The sequence below is a fragment of the Ceratotherium simum genome, chromosome 14 (genome assembly GCF_057802395.1).
Source record: "Ceratotherium simum simum isolate JZ-2026a chromosome 14, ASM5780239v1, whole genome shotgun sequence".
NCBI classification, from domain to species: domain Eukaryota; kingdom Metazoa; phylum Chordata; class Mammalia; order Perissodactyla; family Rhinocerotidae; genus Ceratotherium; species Ceratotherium simum.
Genome location: NC_141913.1, coordinates 46442980 through 46470466, shown reverse-complemented (window position 1 = coordinate 46470466; position 27487 = coordinate 46442980). Strand labels below are relative to the sequence as shown.

The following is a 27487-nucleotide window of genomic DNA, read 5'->3' as shown; positions in this document are numbered from 1 at the left end:
ACTCATTTGGCAGCAGCCATGCTGTGGTGGCGGCTCACATAGAAGAACTAGAAGGACCTACAACTAGAACATACAAGTATGTACTAGGGCTTTGGGGAAGGGAAAACAAAACCATCTAAAACTAATGTTTTATGTTTATATTACTCACCAGGATGCCCAAGATGATTTAATTCATCTAAAATGAAATAAGAGAAAACAAATTAGCTTTAAATAATCTAACTGCCAATTTACAGTAAATTATAAGTAATAGTAAGTAAATTGTAATAGTAAATTGTACAACAATTACTAAGATTAATCAAAGAAGTATTCAGTTTTGAGTTATTAAATGTTATAACGTTTCATCAGTTTAGAACTTAAATGAGAAGCCATGCAAATAATGAATGGGAAAGAATACTGTTGTAGATATTACTCAGGACTTCTAAGCTATTATTACTTTCATTAAATGGCAGAAAGCTAAATACACTCATTCATAATTTGTTCCAAGTTTTATATATTCTGGCCAATTATGGGACTAAAACAGTCAAGCGATAGGTCTGTCTGTGGCCTCAACCACAAACTTCTTGAAACTAATTAACAATCTCAAACGATGTTTTCTTTTTTTTTTTTTTGTGAGGAAGATCTACCCTGAGCTAACATCTGCCAATTCTCCTCTTTTTTTGCTGAGGAAGACTGGCCCTTGATCTTTTCTTTTGTAATAAACTTTTAGCTTTAGAACAGTTGAAGATTTTCAGAACTAATGTGAAGATAGTGCAGAGTGTTTCTGTATACACCCATACCTAGTTTCCCTATTTTTAACATCTTATATTAGTTAGCAAGGTATATTTGTCACAAACATTAATGTTCTTTTTTGTTCTAAGACCCCATTCAGGACACCACATTACATTTACTTGTGTGGCTTTAGGCTCCTCTTCGTTGTGACCGTTTTCTCAGACTTTCCTTGTTGTGATGACCTTGACGGTTTTGAGGAGTACTGGTGAGGTACTGTGCAGAATGTCTCTCATTTGGGATTTGTTTATATTTTTCTCATAGTTAGACTCGTGTAATGAGTTTTTGGAGGTAAAGTGGTTTCAAAATTGTTAACTTGTACCCTCTGGCTAAAGGACAGATAAAATCACCTAAGCAAACATCCATGACATTATAGCCATCTATTTTTCCTTTGCCAATTTTATGAAGATAAAAATGAACTTGAATGATAAATTACAAATGTAATACTATTCATAAGATGTTATGCAGAAACTTATTCTTCTGTGTGATATAAAATCCACTCAGGAGCAGCATCAACTAGAGCACAGGGCCATGTACCATTTCTTCTGCCGTCTGTCATACAGACTTCTCACACTTCCAGTTACTTAGCTCAGCACCTTCCTCCTCCCCCTCTGCAGGAATGTTCCTTTATACATTTGTAACACGTTTAGATTTTTGGTCATATTTTGCATTCCACCCTGGGATCCCCCCTCCTCTGACCTCCCACTGAATGAGTTTTTAAACGTGCATACATGTCTTCACCATTACAATTATCACACAGAGGAGTTTCATTGCCCTAAAAAAATCCCCTGAGCTTCACCTAGTCAATCCCCACCCCTTGTCCTGATGAAATATCTTTAACAACAGACATCAAATGAAATAGATAACATCACGTTCTACAAGAAAGAAAAGATATGATGTAGGACACTGTTCACGATGTGCGTCAATCCGTCAATTATAAAACGCCTCAACTTTGTAGATGTTTTTACAAAAAAAAGTTGGATATAATTTTTCCATCTGAAATTTTCAGAGTAGTTTCATAGGTGGATTTTCATCTCTAAGTGTTCTGAACAGACTTATTCCAAAATTATTATTTAATAGTGTGTCTGCTACTGCAAAAATCATAGGGAGAATCTTGCAGGTAAAGCAGCAGCAGAGCAAGGTGAAAACTTACAAGCGTCACCCTGAAGCCAACCAGCAATGCTAGTTTACGTCTATTCTCAGAGGTTGCCAACATCAGGAAGTTTTAAAAATCATGCAATTAGGAGGAAAAAAAAGTAAGAGAATGAAGAAGAGTTTGGTTAGGATTTCTTCACAGAGCTTCCCTTACACAGGGCCCACAGACCACAGGCCTGGAATCCCCTTATGCTCGAGAGTCCCTGTTCACAATAACACATTGGGATGAAAGCAGTCATTACAGTCTTCAAAGTGACACTGCAACAATACTAAGGACAGGAAAACCAGGAAACGTAAGATTTAACATTATTTCTTACTTGACCCAAGTAGAGCCTAAGGTTATATAATCAAGAGGCAGAAATTGAAAAAATACTTTGCTATCCACGAACCTAATTTTGCAAAACAATGTGATATCGTACTAAGGGAAAGTAACGTAAGTTCTAAAATTTCCTCATTACAACTTACGTACAATGCTTTGGTTAATTAAAACAAATTAGTATGTTGAAATAGATTTTCAGTTCTCTTTATATATTATGGTAAAGGTGACATGGTAGATTAATCTACAGGCTTGTAGCTTCAAAAAATGGATCTTATCAATTTTATATTAAAACAGAATATTTAATATTTGATAAAACATGTGTTAAACAACAAATCTTCTGTCCTGAAACTTTTATAGAAACTATATTTGCATTTGAGAGGCATATTATCAAGACTAAAGGATAGATAAAATAACTATCCATGGCAGTATAGCCATCTATCTTTTTCACAAATTTTATGAAGAAAAAAATTAACATTAAGAATTGCGAATTCACTATTCACAAGATGTTGTGCAGGAACTTTATTTTTATATGCAATAAAATATCAACTGAAAATTAGTTATTTTAATAGCGTGTCAGTTTAATAGGGTCTGTGGCAATTTATAAACCCTCAACGACTAAGATACAATATGCTTCGATCAAAATTATTTCTTATAGCTAGTATTTTTTCCATCACTGCACTCCACCAATCCCAAGAGGAACCAGCATGCAGGATATTTGGTTTCAAACCAAAGGATTACACTACCTTCAGTGCACTCCACTGCCTCATCTGTTCTTCCTTGTTCCAGAGAAAACAAATGTGAATATATTGTAATTCATGATCTTACGAAGGGCAGCCATCAAGCAAACAGAGAAATAAATATCATAGAAATATGTTGGCAAACCAACATATGCATCAACATCTCCTGCTAAATATTAACAACATAACTACAAATGCATTAAGCTTAAATAGAACAAACTCCCAAATTATGTATTTCATAATGGGGATTGTTGATTAATAATCATTCTTCCCTTTATATGTCTGTGATGTTTTTTAAAAATTTTTTATTAAAAATGTTTTCCCACTAAATCAAGTCTTTTATAACTAAAGTTTTAAAGAATACATTTTTGCCATAAATGTTTGAAATAAACTATAAAATTCAAAAATAACTAAAAAGATCTAAATAAATTTTTTTTTTTCTGATTCTTTCTGCTCTTTGTATGTGAACCTAGATTATAAATTTGGTACGCATTCTCTCAAATTTCGATATAAACAATATAACTCCTGACACTTAACACACCGTTAAATAGAATGGGGTAAAAAGTAGTAGAATTTCTGTTGCTTAAACATTTCATTTTATATAGCTTATATTATACTCCATTTGTCAGAACACTCAGTAATGCAGCTTACCTATGATGATTTCTACCTTCTTGCTATGTTGACTGTCTCGATCATTATATACATGACACCAATAGGTTCCTTGATGTTCCAAATCCACATAGGGCACCTATGTTAATATCAGAACACACACACATTTCCTCTTCAATTTTAATCTAAACTGGCTTGTAGAAAAAGTTATTTTGTACTTAAAAAAAAAAACTACAAAACAAAATTTCAGACGGCTTTAAACATCTTAGATCATTTTCATTCATTAAGTTAAATATTAGCAAGCAAATGATACAATGATTCCAATAATGGTGGGTTTGGCACAATACTTAGTATAAGCCCTTAGATGTGGGCTGGTGTATTCTAGCACTTTTGCAAATATAAGAATCACTTAATATTAAATAACAAAGGACTTGACAAATACTGAAAACATAAAACACCCCAAAGAATATGAATTTTAATATTCACCTTTTCAATTATATTATTTATTTTACATATTAACACAAAAAATACCCCAAAACCAACTTCCTACCATGTACAGCTTTTTTGTCTCATGTGTTAATGGCGATTCATTTTTGAACCACTGGTAGTGAGGAATAGGGCTTCCAACAGCAACACACTGTAAGACCAATGTGCTGCCAGGCATCAGCTTTTGGGACCTTGGTTCAACACAGATTTGCAACTTAGATTCAGAGACGCCATCCAAACTTCCTTCAATTAAAAGAAAAATATTATTGAACATAAATAAAATCTCTAGGTTAAAAACTAAAAAAAAATTTTAAAAACAAACGTGTTTTCAAATTCACTTTTTTTTTTTTTTATGGTCTTTAATAGCATCTCCCAAACTATGTTTTATAAAACTGTAGCATTTCTAGAAATATTAACAGGTGTTTTGTGGATAAAGAGATGCTGTGGACAAATAAGTTTAGAAAATTCTGGGTTAAACAAAGTTAGATATTTTTATGGCAGGCCTTCTCAGAGCTTTCCAAGGGGTAGTATGGATTGCGTATTTCAGAGGGGAAAATAGTTCAAGTGGTTTCCAATTGTGTTTGGCAGCAAAATCTTTTTGGTGGGAGCAAACAATTTATTAACATCTTCAGTGATTTCACGTTCAACACAGAAAGCTCTACATTCTGCTGTTTGATTTAACTTGACTTCTTAAAATTAGGAATTTGTTATTAGCACTGGATAAATATGGATAGGTTATCTCTAGCACTTCTTCTCAAGGCAGATATCGAAAGCATTATTTATTGAACACTCATTTGTTAGTCTTTAAGTTCCTCGAGGACAGAGGGCTTGTCAACGTTATGCATTAACACCAAGTCCCTATCATGAAACTCAGTGTCACACACTGCTGGTGATCAATAATATTTGTTGAATGAATAAGATTCCATATATAAACATACTAAAGTTCATTACATGCACAGAAATATTCTAGAAAGATATAAATAACTCTATTAATCAAGACTATTTTTAGAGATTATTTATTCAGGGGTAGGAAAAGCTAAATTGAGAGAGAAGAATGGAAGACAGACTGGTAAAAAAAAGTCTTGTTTCCCTTCTATTCCTTCTGTCTGGCAAAAATGACAAAGAATATGGTTCTTGACTGTGTGTGTGAATAAATAAAATAATATCTGATGGCTACTCTTTAGAGTAGACTGGGTTTTTTCTTGATCAATACTAGTTATTGGACTAAAAAGATGGATGACAGAGTAGAAAATAGTTCGATGAAATGCTTTATTGCAGCGAATGATACACAACATGCCCTTTCAGGTTGACATCAACTCTAGAGCTTTTATTTCACAACACAATTTTTTAGGAGTAATACAACAGTCTGGGAGAAAAATATACAGTGTGGAAAGGAATTGAAAAGTGAGCAAGACCATATTAGATTTTTTTCTCGTAGAAAACCAGAGACCACCACATTCCAACCCAGGACAGAAGGCGAGTTTGAAGAGATCAGCAGCAGGGCCAGACCGAGAAGGGGCTCTATGCCTTCCTACAGCATCTGCATTTATATACACATATGTCCACAGAGAGAGAACCAAAGTGCTCTGATAACATCTTAGCAGCTGGTGGCCTTATACTGGGTGAAGTACATATGTGAGCTTTTGGTACTACTTTTAAAACTTTGAAATTATTTAAAAGTAAACACTTAAAACAAAATAAGGCAATTTCCATCCCAACATTTTATCACTCACCCCGGAAGCTTTCTGTGACTTCCGTGACATCACAAACATCCAGCTGTGACCACTGGCTGAATTCAAAGGTGAAGTGATTATTAACCCGACAGACATAAAAGCCTGCATCTTTTACGTGCACCGTGTTAAAAATAAGCTCTGATGCATTTCCGTTTGGAATCTGTGAAAGAATCAATAAGAGAACATAAGTGAATCACTCATCAAAGCACGCCTTATAAAACGTGCTATGCAAAATGTGTGATTTCTTTGGAGCTTTGAAAAGTATACCTTTTTTTCCAAGTTCTAAAATAGTTTTTACTTCAACAAGATTTTGAGTAATTTAGGACTGAAGTCTTAGAAATCCACAGTCTTTTACAAATCCATTAGCCAGAGAGTTAAGCTCTCTCATTTATAGCTTCCAAAAACTCACTAACAGAAAAGTATCTGTTGTCATTTAAAACTATTCAATTGTTAGTATTTAAAGAATCTACGACTGCAACATTTATGAGTTAGGTAGCCATACAACATGACAAACGCCATGGTGAAGTGGAGAGTCGTACTCAGAAAGTTAGGCTTGGCTATTAATTTCAGTTCAGACCAAATCAGCTGTGAGTACATGAGCAAGTTATTTCACCTCAAGACTTTATTTTCTCATCTGCAAAATTCTGTAAGAGGATAGACTGCTTAATTGATATATTTCTTTCCAGGTCTGGACAGAGAAGGGCCATGGAAAGCCCATCTGTGATGGAAGGAACTGCCATCTGGGAGTTTCCCAAGCTTTGCCCCCTGGGCTTTGGTCACCACATCACCGTTTCTTCCACCTTCACTGCTCCCATCAATTTATCAGCCCCACCCACATCTGGAACCTTGCCAAGGGACGTAGTCAAGTGCCTCCTTATAGTATATTAGCTTCCTTGCAAAATATTTTAACAAGCTCACCCCTCTCCCTGTCCAAACCCCAACCAACTGAATTCAACTCTGTCTCCTCTTGGAACCTGCACGAGAGCAAGAGCGTCCTGCTGAAGATTTGACAACTGAGATGGGAGGCTGCACGTAGGACTGCCTGACAATCCTACTATGTTGATCTACTAAGTTTGCCTTCCTACTAGACTATTAATGTACAGTTTTTCTCTGCTCAAACCTCCTGCAACCCTACCTCTCTCAGCCACTGATTTCAGATAGAAACTCTTCTCTTCCTGCCACCAAATCACAAACCCATCCAAGTCTGTACCTACTTATAACTGCTCTTTTCCCTCCTGTTAAAATGGAAAATGCATCTTCCTAACAAAGGCTACTTGGGTCGAGGATCTGTGGGGAGCTACTCAGAACCCCAGAGATGGTATGAAGATTAGTTCAAGCTGAAGACATCTGAGATTCAACACGTGCAGAAAGAAGCCTTAGAGCTTCCTTTTTTGTGTGTGTGAGGAAGATCAGCCCTGAGCTAACATCCATGCCAATCCTCCTCTTTTTGCTGAGGAAGACTGGCTCTGAGCTAACATCTGTGCCCATCTTCCTCCACTTTATATAGGACACGACCACAGCATGGCTTGACAAGCGGTGTGTCAATGCGTGCCCGGGGTCCGAACCTGGGCCGCCAGCAGCAGAGCGTGAGCACTTAACCACTATGCCAGGGGGCCGGCCCTAGAGCTTCCTTTATCTGACTAAAAGCAGAAACTTCTGGGGAATGAGGCTGCCATAAATTCCCTCTTCAGGGCAGCTTTTACTCCCAGGAAGGAGACCAAGAGTAAACCGACCATAAATCCCTCTCCAAGGGAGTTTTATGAAGCCATGAAGAAGATGGAAAGACCATTCACACCTGCGTGAATAAACATTATTGCAAACTTTCTCATCTCCTGTTTATTCTTCTCAAAAGCCCTTGTATTTCCTAAAGAAACCCATTTCTTCCCATAGAGGGCTTTTCTCCCTCATCCCTTTTCTCTAGTTAGTTAGGTATATAAGCCTCTAACTCTAACCACTCACGGAGCTACTTGTTTTGTAAGCTTCCATATAAATAAACTTTTTGTCTTATTAGTCTGTAGTCTGTCAGCTAATTCACAAGCCCCCAGGAACAGAACCTAAGAGGGTAGAGGAAAACTTTTTCCCCTGACAATTCCATCCTCTGACTTTGCTCCTGCAACTGTCTCTCTCTACTTTAGCATCTATTTCTCTTGTACTATATCACTCTCAAAACATACTCTAGTACCTTGTATCTTAAATAAACAAAAAAACCCAAACCAACCTCCCTTGACCCACACTCCCTTCTCAGCAGCACTGACAATGCTGACCACTTCTTTCTTCTTGAAATACTCTCTCTTTTAGCCTTCATACCACCCTTTCCTGGTTTTCCTCCTCTCTCTCTTACAGATTCTTCTCAGTCTCTTCACTAGTTCCTCCTCCACTACATAAACTTTCAATGTTGTCCCCCCAGATGTCCAAACCGATTAGCTGACTCATTTAAATGTGGAACAGGCATTTCAAACTAAACATGTCTAAAACTAAATTCTTGATTTTTCTCCCTAAATCCATCCCTCTCCCAATCTTCAACGCCTCAGTACACGACAGGTCCCCAGATGCTTAAGTAAAAAGTCTAAGGGTCACCCTTGACACCTCTTCCTGTTTCCTCAGGCTGCACACCTAACCTAAGCTTTGGTTAACTCTCTCTCTAACATACACCGACTTCCACACTCGGATCCCCCTTCACTGCACACTCAGTGCACACGACCACGACGGCTGTCTCCAGCCTGGCAGAGGCTCACATACCCGCTCTTGCTCTTCTCTCCCTACCCTTCGAGCGGCAGGTTTGTGTTTTAAAAACATAAATCCTATCCTGTTACTTCTCCGGCTTAAGATCCTTAGTAGCTTCTCACTATACATCACCCTGTTTATTTTCCTCATAGCTCTTAACTGAAGAATCATCTTTGCTTACTGCCTGTCTCTCCCCACTGGAGGAGGCAGGGCCTTGTGTGTCAGTGTTTCATTATCATGGCCTTGAACGTGCCCTGGCACAAAGTAGGCACTCATCGAGCACTGGTTAAGTGAGCATCTCCTAAAACAGACCCACGAACGTGCGAGTGGTTTGACAAAACTCGACTTGCTAGAGCTTTACAGTCCACTATAGCTCTCCAAATCCAAGACGTACTCCCCATCCTCTCCATTTCTGCCTTTCTCAAATCAGGACATATTGCACCAATGATATACTTAATGTAGTAAGTTTTATCCATTATTTCTTCCTCAAAAGGCATTTATTAAAATGAAAGCAACTCTGCAATTGAGAAAATATGGTAAAAGTAACTTTAGTTACCATCTTGTGAAAGCCTAGGCACATAAAACACCCTGTCTATTACATTCTCAGGAGCCGCCCTGACATTAGGAATTCACGTCGCTAATGCTGATAGCCAGGGTTTCACACGGCCTGTCTAGCACAAAAGCCTATATGCAGCCTTTCTACTTCAGTTCACAGCTGCTCTACCTTGCCTGTGTGTGACAGACGGAAATAAAACACTGTATAAAACCACATATTTCCTCTAAGGCATAAGGTGGTCCCATTAAAGGGAAGACCATAATCTCAGAATGGCTCTTTAACCTAGTTTCAGGTTTGCAAACATAGACTCAGCAACAAGTTTGGAAGAAAGCTTAGCTATTTGACTAACAGGTTGAAAAGAATATGGAATTTTAAGGTATGATCTAGGAGGGAAGGGCGTGAGGGGAGATGGATGAGGGACACAACATTGGCCAGTCAGACCCGTGAGAAATCCCCAGTGACAGAGTGACTTAGAGAATTTTTAAGAAAGGAGAATTCCAATATGCGATTTTTAATTATTTGTTGGGTGGCGCAGGGATACAATACTTCCACAAGACAAATAAATGCCCCTGCCAGCAACATGAATTTTGCTTCAGAATCTACCAGCAACCTGAGTTTTACTTCAGAATCTACGACAATAGCCTAAACCTTTTTATATAATACAGTTACATGGAATGCTTAAAACAATACTGCGTTAGCCTTCCATGTCGCCTTGAAAATCTCGTAATTAAAGATTTTGGTTGGAACATAATTTGTTGCAAAGAATTTTGTATAAATATGTTAGAATGTACCGGTGATGTTTCCTATTTGTGAACACTGTTGGTCCAAGCAATCCCTATTTTCCACAATTTTTAGAGTAGAGAATTGATTTTATTATTGCTTACAATTTTTTGTAAGATAATTTTGGAACTGTCTTACCAAAATAATGATTATTGAATACTTGAGTAATAACACAGTAACGTCTATCAGATCAAAATTCCTAAGAACACGTTGAGGATAATAATGCTAATTCATTTTCTATCATTCTCTCTTCTTATCACAGAGGAACTAAAAGACATTTAAAAATATTACCTCTTTATTCATTTTGAACCATTGATACTGTACAAAGGGATGTCCAGTTGCCCGGCAACACAGTTTCACAAACTGTCCAGCCAAAACTGCCTTTGATTCTGGGTTTACAGTGATCTTTATTCCTTTAAAAAAAAAAAAAAAAAAGTTAAAGTCACAGAAGAGGGGTTTTCCTTGTTGACATTTCTGAAACCAAAAAATGAATTATTTTGGAAATAACCTGCATATTCATCCTTGTTATAAAACACCCCTTCACATCTCCTTCCCCATCAGATTATGAGTTTGAGAGTTCTAGGCTTTGTAAAACCAGGAGGAAAGAAACTCACCTGCAGAAGACTTTGATCTACTGTACATCCCACAAATGGGGGGAAAACTGTTTGCCATGATTCTTCAATTCTTAGAAATATTTTTTCCACATTCTTACACCTCTGAAATCAAGATGCACCTTATAACAGACGTCTGCCAGCCAGCAGTCATAACGTAGTTCTCAGTGCCAGCTCTTTGAACACTTGGTCATAAATGCTCATATGGCCAGCACTTCAACTGAGTTAGGTGCACTGTTAGTAAGACAAGTATGGAGTTGAAATGCCACTGAAAACGTCTTCAAAAGACATTTGAATTTCAGTGCTATGATTTGCATTAAAATGAAAATTATTCTCTAAGCAGAAAGGCACAGAAACAGAACAGGAGGATATAAATTTGACACATGTGACTACAAACATTTCTTATTTCAGAAATGACTATCAGCATCAAAACTTGGAAAACTTTTGACAGGAGCTTCAAGGAAAATCCTGGAGTCAATAATGGAATACCCTCCCCAATCACTCCTGCCTCTCTCTCAATCACTCCATCTGGGGAAGCCTGCTGCCATGTTATTCGGTCACTCAGGAAGCCCTGCAGAGAGGCCCAAGTGGTAAGGAAAGAAACCTGGGCCTCGTGCCAACAGCCACATGAGTGAGCCATCTGAGAAGAGGATTTTCCAACCCCTGTCAAATCTTCAGATGGCCGCAGCTCTGGCCGACAGCTTGATGCCACCTCTTTAGAGGCCAAAACCTGAGCCCAAAACACCCAGCTAAGCCACTTCTGGATTCCTATTCTCAGAAACTATGTGAGATAATAAACAGTTGTTGTTTTAAGCTTTTGGTTTTGAGGTAATTTGTTATGTAGCAACAGATAACTGACACAAAAGAAATCAAAGTTAGGAAATTATACATTTGCCAGGGTTATAATACATAAAACTGGGTTAGTTGGCTTTCAGAAAGGAAGGAGAAAAGATCACTAAAACTTATACCACCACCCAATCCAAAGAACAAAACAAGATTAGAATTGTAGAGGAGTTAGTCTAAATAATAGCAATCTTATACATCAAAGGTATTAAACTTTCTAGGAAAAAAATAGCATATAAGGTAAAATCAGTATGTGAAATCTGTACCAGAAGGACACCAAATAAAAACAAAATCCAAAATGACTAAATATTTATTGCATACCTATTACATTTGAGGGTCTGGAGAAACTCTGGAAAATCTTTCATAAATAGGGTAGAGCCTCTTTAAAAAGAATTTAAAACTTTCATCAAGGGAGGGCTTTCATATTTATTAATTCTTTACGTTGATGCAAAGCCCGCACAGGATGGATGAAGTAAGAGTTGGCTGAATTCTGTAATCCATGTTGGTAGGAAAGCACATGTTGAAGTCAGAAAATAAGATGAGCAGTCTCGCCTAAGCCAGCAAATTCACAACACTGTATTTTAATGCTCCTATATACCTTTCATCTGCCAGGAGAGACTGACATCACAATTTTAAGACACGATGATGATTTTCAAAGTTTACATATGGCAAGAGGGAAAAAAGTTGCAACAATGGGAGAAGGGAACAGGTATAAATCTGAAAAACACAGGAGTTGTGGCCAAACTGGCTTCAAAACGTGGCTGTCTTACAGCCACCTCAAACTCAGCACGTCCCAAATCCCCCCGAACAGAAGCCACTCCTCCACTCAACCTGCAGTCTTCCCCATCTCAGGGCAGAGAAACCGGTATCCAGCCTACCAGACACGTCCAGTTACTCAGGACGAAAACTCAGACGCCATCCCGGAATCCCTCCTTCTTGCTTGCTCATCCTCTACACTTAATTTATCTGCAAGACCTGTCAGTTAAGCTTTTCCATGTCTCACCATCTTCAATGCCATGATCTTAATCCAGGCCACCATCAGCTCTTGACTGAACTATTGTTACAGCCTGCAAACTTGTTTCCTTGCTTCCAACCAGCAGCCCAAATGTCTTTTTAAAACATAAATTAATCCATATCCCTCCTCTGAGTAAAACCCTCTACTGACCCTCCCCCATTGTACTCAGAATAAAATCCAAACTCCTCACCATGGCCTACAAGGCCCTACCTGAACTGGCCTCTCTGACCTCAGCCCCTACCATTCTCCTCCTCTCTCACCACGCTCCAGCCACGCTGGTCCTCTTTCCTTCAAAACTAGGCTATTTTCTGCCTTTCCACTTACTAGTCCTCTGCTGGATTTTCCCCCAAAGTTCCCACTGTTTCCTGGCAGGCTCTTTCTTTCTCATCATCCAGGTCTCCACCTTCTCGGGAAACACCTCTAAATTAGCTACTCCCCTACCCCCAGTTCTCTATGACATTCACCCCACTTTGTGGGCTTCACTGCACGAATCACCTGCAATTCCTATTTCTGGTTGTCTGTCTCACCCACTAAAACAGAAGCTCCACGAGAGCAAGGACCTTGTTTGTCTGAGTCACCAATTTACCCAAAGCTTAGAATAGTGGCTGGCATCTGGTGATACAGTGGGTATTTAACACATATTTGTTGAGTGAATATGTATAAAAACAATAAAAATTACTTTAGCAGCAATTTACTGACTGCTTTATATGTCAGGCATTTTGATCTCTAACCTTCAAAATAACCATATGAGTTAGATATTAATTAGACCTAGATTACAATGAAGAAAATGAAATTAAGTAATTTGTAGAAGGTCACCCAAATTACCTTGAGTAAATTGTTTAACTTCTCTGAGACTAATTTTTTTTTCCTTGTAAAATGGCAGAACCAGGATGTAAACCTAGGTTTTCTTGGGTTTTAAAACCCTCATGTTTTTGTTAGCCCAGTGATTCTTTTTCTTTTCCCTTCATCTTTACTGAGGTATAATTGACCAATAAAAATTGTATATATTGAGGGTATACAACATGATGATTTAATATACATATATACTATGAAATGATCACCACAATCAAGTTAACATATTCATCACCTCACATAGTTATCATTTTCCAGTGATTCTTTTTTTTTTTCTGCTTGAGGAAGATTCACCCTGAGCTAACATCCGTTGTCAATCCTCCTCTTTTTGCTTGAGGAAGATTCGCCCTGAGCTAACATCTGTGCCAATCTTCCTCTGTTTTGTATATGGGTTGCCACCATAGCACGGCTGACGAGTGGTTTAGGTCCACACCTAGGATCCAAATCTGTGAACCTCGGCCGCCGAAGTGGAGGACGCGGAACTTTAACCACTACACCACCAGCCAGCCCCTCCAGTGATTCTTAGTGCATCCCCCATGCTAATCTCATCTTCTGCCACAGGGAGCCTCTCTTACTAAAGGGAGTGCGTGAGGAAGAATGCAATATCTTGCACCAGGACAGTGCTTATAAATTTACCATGGCAAATATTCTCTGCTATTATACAAAGAGACAAGAGACAGAGTGATGGAAATTAAAAGCCTTCCTCCCTAGAGTTCTTACAAAAGAATGAATGACTTTAGTGGAAATGGTCCACATGGCCAAGATGTTCTAAACGGTATCCTTCCTTTGTGTGGGAGACAAGACTAAAGGATTTTTAATGTACAAATTCACAGTTTATACACCTGTCCTGTACCAATAACTTTAGTAGTCTAGTCTTCAACAAGCCAGTGAATACATGTATTCATCACTTATTGCTTCAAAGACTGAGAATTGAAAGGCATAATGTGATTTGGAAACCGCTCTTGGTGAGTAGTAAAGAAAAGAAGTCACAGTACCTCCCATGTCTTAACCACACATATTTCCTTCCTCCCACGTAGCGCTGTGTGACAGGGAACCATGGTCACCCTTTAACCACCCTCGTGCAGAGCCCACTAGTCAGAAGGTGCTGAACAAAGGCAAGGAAAGAACATGGGATGGCGCATGGAGGGTGCGCCAAGGCACACGGATGAAAGTTCTGTTTTAAAGGGTGAACGCACAGCTTCCTGGCAAACAAGCCTATTTTCAGATAACATCTGCAAAGAAGTCAAAGAGGTTACTTGATTTCCTGTAAGCTGGGGAGAATCTGACTAGGTATGATGGAACATGAGGATTGTGCTTTCAACACACACCTATGTAGATCAAGAGATACATGATATTAAACAATAAAACTGAAAACCTGCTGGAATTACAAAACAGATAAATTAGGGTGTTTCCTGACTTGACAAAAGGACTCATCCTAGGTTCCCTTTAAGATATTTTCTCTCAAAAGGCACTTAAATATTAACGTAATTCACAAACAGCTTTTCCAAGAGATTTATTGCATACAATACAGTCCCTCGTTTTTCAGAGACCATGAACCAAAACATTTTTTCCATTAGCTTCCATCTAAAACTCTCTCATCATTATTCTGAAAATGTCTAAGCTATCATCAAAAAGTGGCCCTAGTGTCCCAGAATAAATACCATTCCTCTTCTGCCAACAATCTCCCATTACACATCAAAGTATGTCCATGTATGTTCCTCTTACAACATTCTACAACCAATGTATGTCCATGCATTTTCCTCATACAAGTCAATTTACATTTGCACCTACTGTGGCTAAATCTAGTCTCCTCATCACATCCCTTATTCTTCCACGTCGCCCAACGACCCTGCACACCCAGGCGCGGAAACACATTCTCTCAGACCTCACTTACTACACACTGTCTATCTCTCTACTTCTTCCTCATTCTATTTCCATCCATACCACCTTTGCCTCTTTTCACTTCTTGATATTCTCCTTTCGAGAATTTTTGTTGCTCATGAAACAAGAAAACTCCCTTATAAATGAGATCTAGTATCTGAGTACTTTTTAACTTGGCAAGAAGAAAAAAATTGAAGTCCATGGGTTAAAGAGGCAACTGAGGTAATAATCCATAACAAAGTTTCCCAAACAACCCAGAAATTTCCTAGCATCATGGAAATGACAATGACTTCAGGTCAGGGTCAGCAGACTTGGGTTCTAATCTACCTTTGTCAGTAACTGTGACTCTGGCCAAATGATAATTCCGGAAATCTCCTTTTCCACATACATATTTGCTCACGTTTAAAATTTAAATGTTCATAATAGCACTGTTCTCTTCCTTCACAGAACTGTGAAGATAAAATGTGAAGTAAAGGTATTTTGGTGAAATTAAAAAATAATATCCAACGAGCTTTGCTCTTGTCTTAGAGATAATAAAAGTAATAAAAAATAAAGCTGGTATCAGAAACATAACAGTGAGTGTGCCACAACGGATTAAAAAAAAAAAGTAAAGTGACATGAAAGAAAAAAGAGGTGGGGGCGAAAGGAAAAGCAACCACCGAAGATCTCACGTGACTGCCATAGCCGTCTGATATGTACCGAGAGTGAAACAAAATGGCAATATCACAAAACTGGAGTTGGAAAGAACCTTAGGATCCATCTAATGAAACCTACATATAAAGGTTAATTCTCTCCAAATATCCCCCATTGTCTAGCCTCTGCTTAACCAATTTCAGGTCAGGGCATAACTTCCTTGGCAACCATTTTGTGATCGACAACTGTAATTGATAAAGCCTATAAATTTGCACTCAAAATGTTTCACTTAAAACAAAAGAAACAAATGAAAGCATCTTGAACCGCACATCTAAGTTTATCTACATTTGCCAATGATACAGATGCCAATATTGGTTGCTTTAGGGATCCGGGTATTTGAACCTTTAATGAAAAAATAAAGGTCTAAAAAATCATTATGAACTTCTGGTTCAAACAATTTCACCGAATTCATTTAACGCCCACACCCCCTCCAATTCCCACTGAAATGACCAAAGGAATAAAAATAGGGAAACAGTGCTGGAAAATGGGGAAGGACACCATCCACACATAAAAACTACAAGCAATTTCTCTAACATAAAGCACAGGCAAGACCAGATTGAGGGGCAGGCTGGTCAACCCATGTGCTGTGGAAAAGCCCAGTTAGAGAGAAAGCAGAAGAAGGTAAACCTCAATCCTTCGGGGCTCCTTTAGAAAATATACTAGGTGTCAGAGCCCCTGCAGAGCAAGAATTTGGGGGTGAGTTACCCTTGGCTTAGATAAGCTCATGTTATGTGAGGGACCAGTGAAGTTGGCTCCTAATCAAGAGAATCGTTCCAGTTGGAGATGGGGTGACACTGCCCCAGCTACTTCTGGGCTACGAAAACAAATACATCCGTTTCTCAAAAACAGAGAAAGTCCACACTACAGCCATCTCCTATGGCGATCTGTGGCTGTGATCCCACAAACGACTGGAACATGGTAAAATAAGACTAATATAAATCTAAAGTTTCCCCTTCTCCCTGCATTTAGGTCTGAGAGGCCTGTACAGAGGTTCACAGCATCTTTGACAGAACTCATCTTACTCACCCAAACCAGACCTCTCCATAAAGACAACCAGAGAAAAGTCACTGGACTTTCTGTGGAATAGAACTAATGTCCTCCTATGAAACTGCATTACTACAAAAAAGAGAGAAAACATTAGACTAGTTCTATTTTGTATTTTCACCAAGATTCAGGAATACACTGAAAAGGAAAAACTAGAGATCAGATCAAACTTACTCTGTGTATACTTGTTTTTATGATTGTATTGGATGTAATCATTTACAGGTTTGTCTCCTCTACCAGACTATGAACTTTGAACAGGCAGGAACTATGGTTTTAGTCATCTTCGAATTCACAGTACCAAGCACAACACCTCGAACAGCAAAGGTACTGGAATACAGTAAATGTTTATTGAATGAATGAGCAAAATCCCAAATTAAGTTGATTCTAACAGAGTTTACATTCTTAATTACAACTGTTTTTATCCTCAGTATCCTTATTAAAATATTAAAATTCTTCTCTATAAGTCTTATGTCTCTTTATTCTAATATATGTAAATACAGTAAGTTTTAGATTACCCACACAAGATGCAGATAGAAAGCTAATGGTAAATTACTTCTTCCTGAAATTACTGAGCTTTCCCAGATCCCCAAATATTTCCTCTTCAATCAATAATTCACATTCAAGTAACAACCGATTCCTAATAGATACTCTACGGCTAATGTGACATAAAACTCCACAGAAACACTGCATACGTGGTAATGTAGAAACTGCTTTCCTTTTCCTATTCTCCCTTCAAATGTGAAAAGGTCCCTGGGATACCTTTGAAAAAGCCTATAGGCCAGGTATCATGATGACCTGCACAGGGGAACACTGACAGTAAAGTGCTAATCCTACAATTTGGAGAAAAACACAAAGAGCAGAAATGGACTTTTCAAAAGAAGATTACTGATGTTTATTAGGGTGGCATTGTATTCATTGCTGGCTTGTCAAAAATCAAAATATAAAATATTGTTAAACATTTCAGGCAGATCGTTACACGTAAATATGTGACTCAGTTTCAGTCAAGCCCAGTTTCATGTATGGGAAACTTTGAAAAATCAGAAACTCTAGATCTCAGGCCAGTGACCACACCACACATTGTGAGATGTGAGGCCTCTGCTGTCCAGATGCAATTCAACACAGCATTACTTCATGTAACTCCTACAACCCTGTGAGGTAGAGAACACTTACTCTCGTTTTATAGATCTGGTAACTGATGGTCAGAATATTAAGTGTAATTATTGACAAAGATAATGAGATATAAAAGTTATATTTACTTCCCAGGGAGGTTTCTTAAGTTTTCAGAGGCCCTAGTATTCTATAAAGTATGAGAACTGAGTAGCTAACTGAGTGCCCAAGACTAGGAGATTTCAATCATCACAACTTCTGGATACTATTCAAGACACTGGGGATATAAAAATTAATAAATGGCACTTGAAGAAGAAGTCTACTGATTGGAGACAGACAACAATTTTCTCTAGATGGGGTCTCCATTAGCAGCTAGTTATTCCTACCCTGTACCTCTTGGTATGAAGAGGCGCTGAGAAACACACGTCAAGCTTTCAATACAGTGCGTAACATAAGGGAGGCATTTACAGGAGGCCTATTTTATCATCCACATTAGGCCTTGTAAAGCAGAAGATGATCTGAGTCCAAGTTTTCTGCCTCATAATCCAGGTTTCTTTCCACTTGCAGTAGACTTTTTAGTTACCTCCCCAGCACCTGTTACCCCCTTTCTCCTTCCAACAGGCCCACTTTTGAGTCTGGTGATCCGTGTGGTTTCTGGAAAGCTAACAACCCAACTCCACTCCTGGCTCTAAGCCAGGCAAATCAGCACATTCCACCTCCCTGGCCACAGTGACAGGTGCAGGAGAGGCACGTGATGAAAATTAGTTAACTAGAGTGAATCTTATGATTTTTGCTGGGACAAAGATGAACGCAAGGAACAGCTAGTGGATATCTTGTGACTAGGTAGAAAGTAAGTCTTGGAAGAAAGCCAATGACAAGAAAGAGCAAAAAGGAAAACAAACCAACTCCTGGGAAACAGGGTCATCCCCTGCCTCTCTTGTAGCCCAACCTGCTCCAAGACTTTTCAGTTAGAAGGACAACATATTCTCTTTATTATGCCAATGTGAGCTGGGGTTTCTGGTACGTGTAATTGATAGCACAACACTCTCATGTGTCTCTAATTCCTCAACCCCAGAAGTCACAAAGTAAAAAATAAGATCTGAATTATGATTTTAGGTTCCTTGTGTTAACTTAAAAATACTATCACAAACAAGCTTGTTATGTAATAAAAACTGCATCCATCACAACCATGTAAAATAGAGAGCATCGAGCCCTTAGTCCACGGCTCTCCCGATCTTGACTGGCTTCTTTGCTTCTAGTGAGACCTATAATGGCAAAGTGGACCTCTGAGAAAGAAGGTCTGCAGTGCTGCTGTCAGCAGGTGACTTAGATGGCATGGATCCCCCGGCCTGGCACTACTTTAGTTGACCAAGTGTATCTGTTGTTGTGGAGAGGGACTGTTCTCCAGTCATCACCTCTGACCTTGGAAGTGAGAAACCACACTCAATATTGGTATATTCAGAAAAAAATCATATGGTCGAGTCAATCAACATTTCAAAAGGATCATGTTGGCAAAAACCTTAAACAATAAACATTTGTCACACTTGCTTTCTCATTCATATACATACAAACATATAAATAAATATGTGTGTATTTATTTTTGGGGCTGTATTATTTCAACATAAGTTATAGAAATCTTACCCCAAAATACTTGAGCATGTATCTCCTTGGAATAAAGACATTCTCCTACAGAACTACAACACCATTATCACATGATAATTCCCTAACATCTGAGTTGCAGGTTACATCCAAATTGTTCTACTTGTTCCCAAAATGTCTTCTATAGCTGATTTTTTGAATCACAATCCAATCAATGTTTATGCATTGTATTTGCTTTTTATGTGTTCTTTAGTCTTAACCTGGGGAAAAAATGAGATTCCATACATTTACATTTTCCAAAAATATTTAACACAATTCACCTGGTCAAATGAGATACTTTCCTCTAAGTTTATCTCCACGAACTCCTAGAGAACATACCCAAGAGAAAAACCTACCTGGGGGGCTGAGAAGCTGAAGAACTTCAGTGTGTTCCATAGCCTGCAGGAAATCACTCAAGTCCATGACCGTACAACCTTTCTCACCCATTAGCTTCAGCAAACATAGGCTTGGGCTTCCTTCAGGCTCCAAGACCTTAAGAGAACACTGCTCCAAGTCCAGACGACTGAAAACAACAGATTTAATTCAAGTCAACAATTTTCTTCAGTAAATGCCTGCTGTACATTTGGCATCATCGTGGGTGTTGTAGGGAATACACCACAAGTCGCTGAGTGGTGAAAAGCTGTTTACATTATGAATGCTGCTGTCTTTTCCTCCTCCTCCTGCCATTATAGGGGATTCCTCTTTATTCCCTTTTCCAACTCAGCTCCCACGACTACTAAATCAGGAGAATGAGAGAAATCTTGAAACAGGATGCGAGAGAAATTTGGCCTTGATAGTGACCAAAATGTTCACCTTTAATTTCGCAGTAGGGAATAGAAGATCAGATCAATTTCTGTACTTTCTTGCACTTAGATAAAGTATAAGATGACTCAAAAAAGAGGCATAAATCTGTGAGATATATTGAAAATTGAAAAAAAACTAACACATTTTGTGTTAAAGTAATGTGTCTATGTGTGTATTCACATGAAAAAAGGAAGATACAGAACAGTGTATGTTCTGTATGATACTATTTTTATCAACAAGAATATATGTGTTCTTATACGTGCAGAGTAACTTTGAAAAGATAGCCAAGAAACTGGTAGCAGTGGTTGCCCTAGAAAAGGGAGCCAGGGGAGCAGAGCCCATAGCTGGACGATCCACTTTTCACTATAAACCCTTCGGAACTACTGAAGTTTTTACTATGTGCACTCATTTTTGCAACGTTTTTAAAAAAAGACAATTAGTGCTATTAACATTTAAAGTACTTCTAAGCACTCAGAAACACCCTAACGGAGGGGCAGGCAAACTACAGTCTGTGGGCCAAACCTGATTTTGTAAATAGTTTTATTGGAACACAGCTATGCTCATTCATTTACACATTTACAAAGGTGTATGGCTGTTTTCCTGTTACAACAGCAGAGTTGAGTAGTTGGCTCTGCAAAGCCGGAAACATTTACTATTTGGCTCTTTACGGACAAAGTCTGCTGACCTCTGCTCTAAAGAATCTTTACATTCTGTCTCATTGTCCTTTTGTTAAAACTATTGTCTTTTTTTTGTATCAGTATTTAACATACATACACAATTTTCTTTTCAATGTGACTGTGTTTAGTAGTGGTACACAAGGTTAGAAAGACAGGTTAAGATCAGACTGTAGAAGGCCATAAATAACGAGGCAAGGAGTATGGACTTCAATCATTTCATAGGAAGGGAACGTATAAGTATGAAACATTCAAGAGAAGAGAAAAAAAATAAAGTAAAATCAAACAATCAAAACAACAAAAACCTTCCCAAAGAACCCAACCAACAACAAAGACCAACCAAAATCTAATGGCGCTTATCTTAGATACCAGAGGTTGGCACACAGCTCCTCTCAAGCGCCAGAGTGTCAACATTTTAGGCTTAAGGGGCCAGACAGTCTCTATCACATATTCTTCTTTCTTTTCTTTTGTTTTGTTTTATAATTTTTAAAATATAAAAACCAGTCTTAGCTTATAAGCTGTACAAAAACAGGCAGTGGCCTGAATTCGGCCCATAGGCCGTTGTTCGCAGACCCCTGTTCTATACGTTTTATTTGACATAATTTTGTCCTAAAACCATGAGGTTTTCTTTCATAAGCATGTCTTCTCTAGATTACAGTCCTCCTTGAAAATAGAAACCCCATCATATATATATATCTTAATCTCTCAACATCTAAAATCTGTCTTGCCCATATTAATTACTCATAACTGAATTTCAATCATAACTGAAGAGCTGGAAGCCTGGGTAGGTGGAAGGGGTCAAACACGATAGTAGCACAGCTATGGCAGAGTCAACGTCAGCGAGATTTCATATAACTTGAAATACTCTTAATCCACATTCATTTTGATCAGTATCATTAAAAGACTGCCATAGCACTTATATAATGGTCAGCCAAGATTTATAATTCTCTGACAAAGTTGGTTATCTCATAAAGAAAAAAATGCATCCAACCAAAATAATGTCAACAGTAATACCATCTATCTCATAGGATTGTTAGAATTAAATTAGATAATCCAAGTGAAAAGTACTCAGCACAGTGTCTGGCAAATAGTAAGCACTCAATACCAGCTCTCATTATGCAATAAAAATGTGGGGAATATTAAAAGAATATTAAGGCTCATTTCTTAATTATGCTTATTTCTGAAACTGTTTTAGCTTTTCCTTAAAAATGTTTTTGAGGAGCTACTATTTTGGTAACCTGATAATGTCCTCCAATGCCTCCTGTCACTCTATTAACTAGGATTTCTTTTCTAAGTTTCCTAGTTAACCTTGTATATTCAATATCCTATTCTTGTTAAATGTGAATCATCATAATACAGATGAACCATTCCCAATTCTGCACTGTAGACCAGCGGCAGCACAATCTGAAGTCCACGGTAAAATGATCAAAATAAGGACAATAAGACTATCTTTTACTCTGAGGTTGTCTTTCCTATTTTTTTTTTAGCGTTCAAGTGTCCTTTCTTTTATGAAATAATGGTGAATATGACGGTAGCCAAAAAAAAAAGCTGAAGATGCCTGTTGGTCCTGTTGTGTAAAATTTTTTTGTATTAGTCGTCCCTGTAATGCCCAGGTCAAGAAACCAGTATTAGAGACAATATAAGGAGTAACAATTTTTCAAATAATTAGAATATGAGATTTATAAATACAAGGATGCTGTATGCTAAATATAATTTTTTATGATTCAGAAAAGTTATCAAGATCTGATACATGAAATTAAAAGCCATCTCGCCAAATGCAACCAAATGATGCTTTAATTAATGTTTACACTGATATAGAGAAAATGCAAAACAATTTGACATTTTTCCCCCCAAATGAAGAAAGATCAAATTGAAGTAGACAATGATTTCTCTTCCAATACAAGAGGAACAGGAGAAAAACAAGATTCTATATCTCCTTTCCTTTTACTGATTTTCCACATGGGCACTGGCTTTCAGCCAAGATGATGCTTATACATACCCAAATTTTATTTCTTTCCTTTTTTAGTTACATTCCTGTAAGATTGTGCTTTGAAGTGGTTTCTACCAGCCCTAATTTAGAATTTCTGATCTAATTTAAAAGACTTACTGAAACAAACAGACTTTGCTTTTAAAAAATACATCTATATTTATCTTTACTTTTAAGAATATATAATCAAATAGAACATATTATACACCCTTTAGGGTACAAACCATGGCACTGGCTTCAGGTTCTTTTGCTTCTCTTCTTGGTACATTTACTCTTTGGAATCTTTATTCATTAATTCAACAGCTACCTATTAATCACCTAAAATAGGCCCATCATTTTTCTTAGGTATTGAGGATACAGCAGCAAACAAAATAAAATTCCCTATCCTCCTGGATTTTTCTAGAGGAGAGGGACAGACTGATATATATATATATTTTATATACATATATATATATGTATACACATGGACAGAGAGTGGGAGATTTCTCTGTGGGGGTGTGTGTGCGTACCCATCCATCCAACGGTCATAAGTGCTTTGTAGAAAAACAAAGCAAAGCAGGGGGACAGGTAATGTTGGCGCAGATGCAGGGGTAATTGTAAATAATGTGATCAGAGAAGACCTCACCGAGAAGGCAACTTTTAAGCAAACACTCAAAGAGGTGAATGAGCAAGTCATGTGGTCACCTGTGGAGACTATCTCAGGCTGAGTGAACAGCAAGTACAAAGACCAACTGTGTTTAAGGAAAAGCAAGAAAGCAAGTGTGATCAGAGTAGAGGGAGGGAGGGAGATAATAATAAGATATGAGGTCCAAGAGCTAACTGGTGGCTAAATGGTGTTTTCACTCTGAGATGGAAAAGCAATTGGAGGGTTTTGAGCAGAGGAAGGATAAGAGCTGATTTAATGCTCTAAAAGAATCATTCTTACTGCTATATTGAGAACAGATGGGGATGAGGGCAAAGCAGGTGGAGGAGAAGACAGGGCTACTGGAATAATCCAGGTGAGAGAGAATGGTGGCTTGGCCCAGTGTTGTAACAGCAGAGGTTGGATTCTAGATCTATACTGCAGGCATGGCAGACAGGATTTGCTGATAAAATGCATGTGGTGTGTAAAAGTCGAGTCAGGAATGACTCTGACGTTTGGGGCCTGAGCAATTGGAGGGATGCAGTTGCCATTTACTGAGATGCAGAAAACTGCAAGAGAAAGAGGTTTAGGAAGGTATACACTAAGTTTTGGACATGCTATGTTTAGGATGTCTATTAGTCACTCAAGAGGAGATGGCAAATAGGCATCTACTCATACGAATCCTGAGAGTTCAAAGCAAAGATATGGGCTGAAGATATAAATTGAGAGTAATCAACCTAAATATACATCAAGTCATGAGACTAAAGGATAACACCAAGAAGAGGATTAGTTGAAGAAGTGTAGATCAAGAGACACAAAGCCTGGGCCCAAAGGCACTCCAAAATTCAGAGACTGAAGAGATAGGGAGACAGAAGAGCTAGAGACAGGAGGAAACCTTTTGTTTCAACTTTTCACACCTGTTCTTATTCCTATCACAAACTGCTTGAAGGCAGGATTTCTGCAGCTCAAAGAGCACCTTCAACACAGTAGGTCGGCAGTCACTGACTGCTTTCCCTGGTCCACGTTCCACAGCCCATTTCTAAGCTCCCTCCTTCACCAGATTTAGGTGGCATTAAAGCCTTTTGAAAGCTCTGTCATCTTCGGGGCTCCGCTGTTCTATGCCACCAGAGAATTTATGCAGTTTGTGCAAGACACTCAGAACCTGTGCCTATCTACACTGACAGCAAAGGGTGTTCAATATTAGAGCAGTTTGGAATGGAATTAGGGCTGAGTTTGTATTTAGGGCATTCCCATATGTACATGGTTGTGGGAAACTAAACTACATGCAAGGATTTATTCTGATTCATCAATAACCATATGGAAACATTTACAATTATTCTTAATCCCTGATGGACAGTTCAGAATGGACTCTTGTGGTTTATTTATTAAATTCTCATCTAGTTTGCGGAAAGACGTACAGAGGAAAAAAAGTGAAGAGAAACAGAATAGGCAACTGTCTTAAGACTTTAGGGCTACGAATCCAGCAATTCTGAGGAAAGCATTTCATATTCTCGTGGGAACTGTTATTCACTTGGACTCACACATTACAATTCCTAGGTCTGATACTAGAGAATAATACCCTTAGGACCGCCTACTATCACAGATGCTCTTCTGCCATGAGTATGCAATCACTTTAAAATAACTGTCTTAAATAGAGTAAGCATGACCAGCTTACCTTGCCCCTTCCGTTGTCACTCTCCAGTCCCCAAGTTCTCAGTGCTAACCTCTGTCATGTCAGTTTAATTCTGATTTCAAGAGGTATATGAGCTTAATATTCCCCAATTCTCCAATCTTCAGGGTTGCCCTCACTCTCTCCACCACAACTAACCTACTCTGAACCAACCTTCACCACCTGGGGAGACTGGTGAAACTCCATCTGTCTGTTATCAGACTTCCCACCCTGATATTCCCAGATTCCACCATCGCATGCCCTTTGTTGCTCATCACCTCAGGCTAGGCAACTTCCCTTCTCTCTACACTACGTCACTTTAAAGATGTGACCTCAAACCCTTCCATTAGTTCCCCCAAACAAAGCTGACATCATTCTGTAGCCTTTAACAACACCTGACTGAAGGCTTGGGGACAAAAACTGAACACCTGATGTCAGGTATCCACTACTTTTAGATTCCAGCAGCCATGCTTCTTCAGTGGCAGGGCCTTAATGACTTTCTTCTCTCTCCTTTATTGACAAATAGGAGTCCTCACTACCAGGGCCTCTTCAGGAAAGCCCAGAGCCTTCCCTAACTAGAGTACTAGTTAATATCACAAATTAACCAATCACAGATTGGGTAATCTGACCCCCCCAAAGACAATATTTTACATTATTCCAAGTTTAGAAATTCAGAAATCTATGATGCTAGAATAACAGTGTCTTGGATTTTCTTTCCACAGTCAAAAGCACAATGTGTTTTTCCTAGAAGAGAAAAAAAGTACGCCATCTGTCTGCTCACTTGGTGAGTTTACCACTTCTTGATTCCATCCTCATATCATTATTCCTCTGTATGGCCAAATAATCCCAAATCATCATGACTCTGGTTTAACTCTAAACTCTCTGAAACTCAAGGTTGTTGTGAGGGTTAAAGTAGATAATGCATGCAAACACTTAGTACACTGGTATACACTAAGTGCTTAATAAATGATAAAAACGCATTATTATTATGATTCACTCTCAACATAGCATTTAACATGTTTGCCAATGTCCCAGAATAACAGTCCATTACTAGACAAGCCCCTATGAATAGTAGTTAAATATTTGTTATCTTTTTATTTTCTGGAACTTCAGTAAATAACAGGCACTCAGTAAGTTTTGAATGAATGACTCCCCTCTCAATTCAAAGTATTTATAGAATGCCTAAGATAGGTTCAATATATAACATATAAAATCTTAAGTGATGGTTCCTGTTCTCAAGGAGTTTATAAAGATGTGTACAAATAATTATAGTATAAGACAAAGTTAAGTCATAGGAGAAGTTAAGAAAACTGCTAAGGGGTTCAAAAGCAGACCAAGACCATAACAACGGTATAGAGTAGTGGGTCTAAGCGTGGTCTAGGAACCCCTAGCGCAGTTCCTGAAACCCTTTCACTCCATCCACAAGGTCAGAGATGTTTTTATCTCTTTCATTCACTGTCTCAGGAGTGTACATTGGAGTAGCCAGTGTTATATGACAGTGCAACAGACTGAATGTAGAAGCACATAGAAGCAGCCAGCTCTCTGCAATTAAGCCAAGACATTAAAGAGATTTTCACAATGTAAAACAATGCCACTTTCCTAAATTTTGTTTTGGAAATGTCTGTTTTTCCACAAAACATGTAATTTCTGTTAATATGTAATGAGACATTCTTTTTAGTTAATGTTTTAAAAATTTATTACCTTTAATTTCTAATATGGTAAATATCAGTATATATTATATGTAATACGTAGAACCCACATTAAAAACTCTCTGGGGTCCTCAATAATTCTTAAGAGTGTAAAGGAGTCCTGAGACCAAACGTTCCAGAACCGCTAGTACAGCGGTTCTAAGCCTGGGAATAGGAAAAGAGTTTTATTTATAGTTTAATGTCATGGTGAAGTCAAGAAGAGAGCCTGGTAAGTTGGTTTGACGGAGGAAGACGGTGAGTTAAGTCTGTCTTTCCCACCATCCTTCTCTCCCTACATACAAACCTTCATGAATTCCTGCACCCCAAACCCTTTGCTTTCATCATCTCTTTACCTGCACTTCTCCTTCCTAACCCTCCTAAAGGTCTTCCAGGTCTGTGTCCACATCCTGTTCTTTTGTATTTTAAGTGCTTCGGCATTGCCGCCCTATCACAACGGTCTCCAGACAGCTTTCCTTCTCTCAATATCCTCCTTGG

The 27487-nt window shown here is 38.3% G+C and overlaps 1 protein-coding gene across 3 annotated transcripts in view; it reads right to left on the bottom strand.

Moving 5' to 3' along the window:
- Nucleotides 1–27487, bottom strand: part of MALT1 (MALT1 paracaspase) — a 61926-nt gene that overhangs the window by 33922 nt on the left and 517 nt on the right. For 2 of the 3 annotated variants that reach the window (XM_004422580.3, XM_087439277.1), the window contains exons 2-8: nt 19905–20071; nt 10156–10277; nt 5805–5964; nt 4136–4314; nt 3628–3724; nt 2983–3015; nt 149–175 (exon numbers count right to left, since the gene is read on the bottom strand). In XM_004422580.3, the coding sequence (XP_004422637.1) occupies nt 149–175; nt 2983–3015; nt 3628–3724; nt 4136–4314; nt 5805–5964; nt 10156–10277; nt 19905–20071 (785 nt within the window). The remainder of the gene's footprint in view (nt 1–148; nt 176–2982; nt 3016–3627; nt 3725–4135; nt 4315–5804; nt 5965–10155; nt 10278–19904; nt 20072–27487) is intronic. The other variant, XM_004422581.3, reaches the window with a different exon arrangement.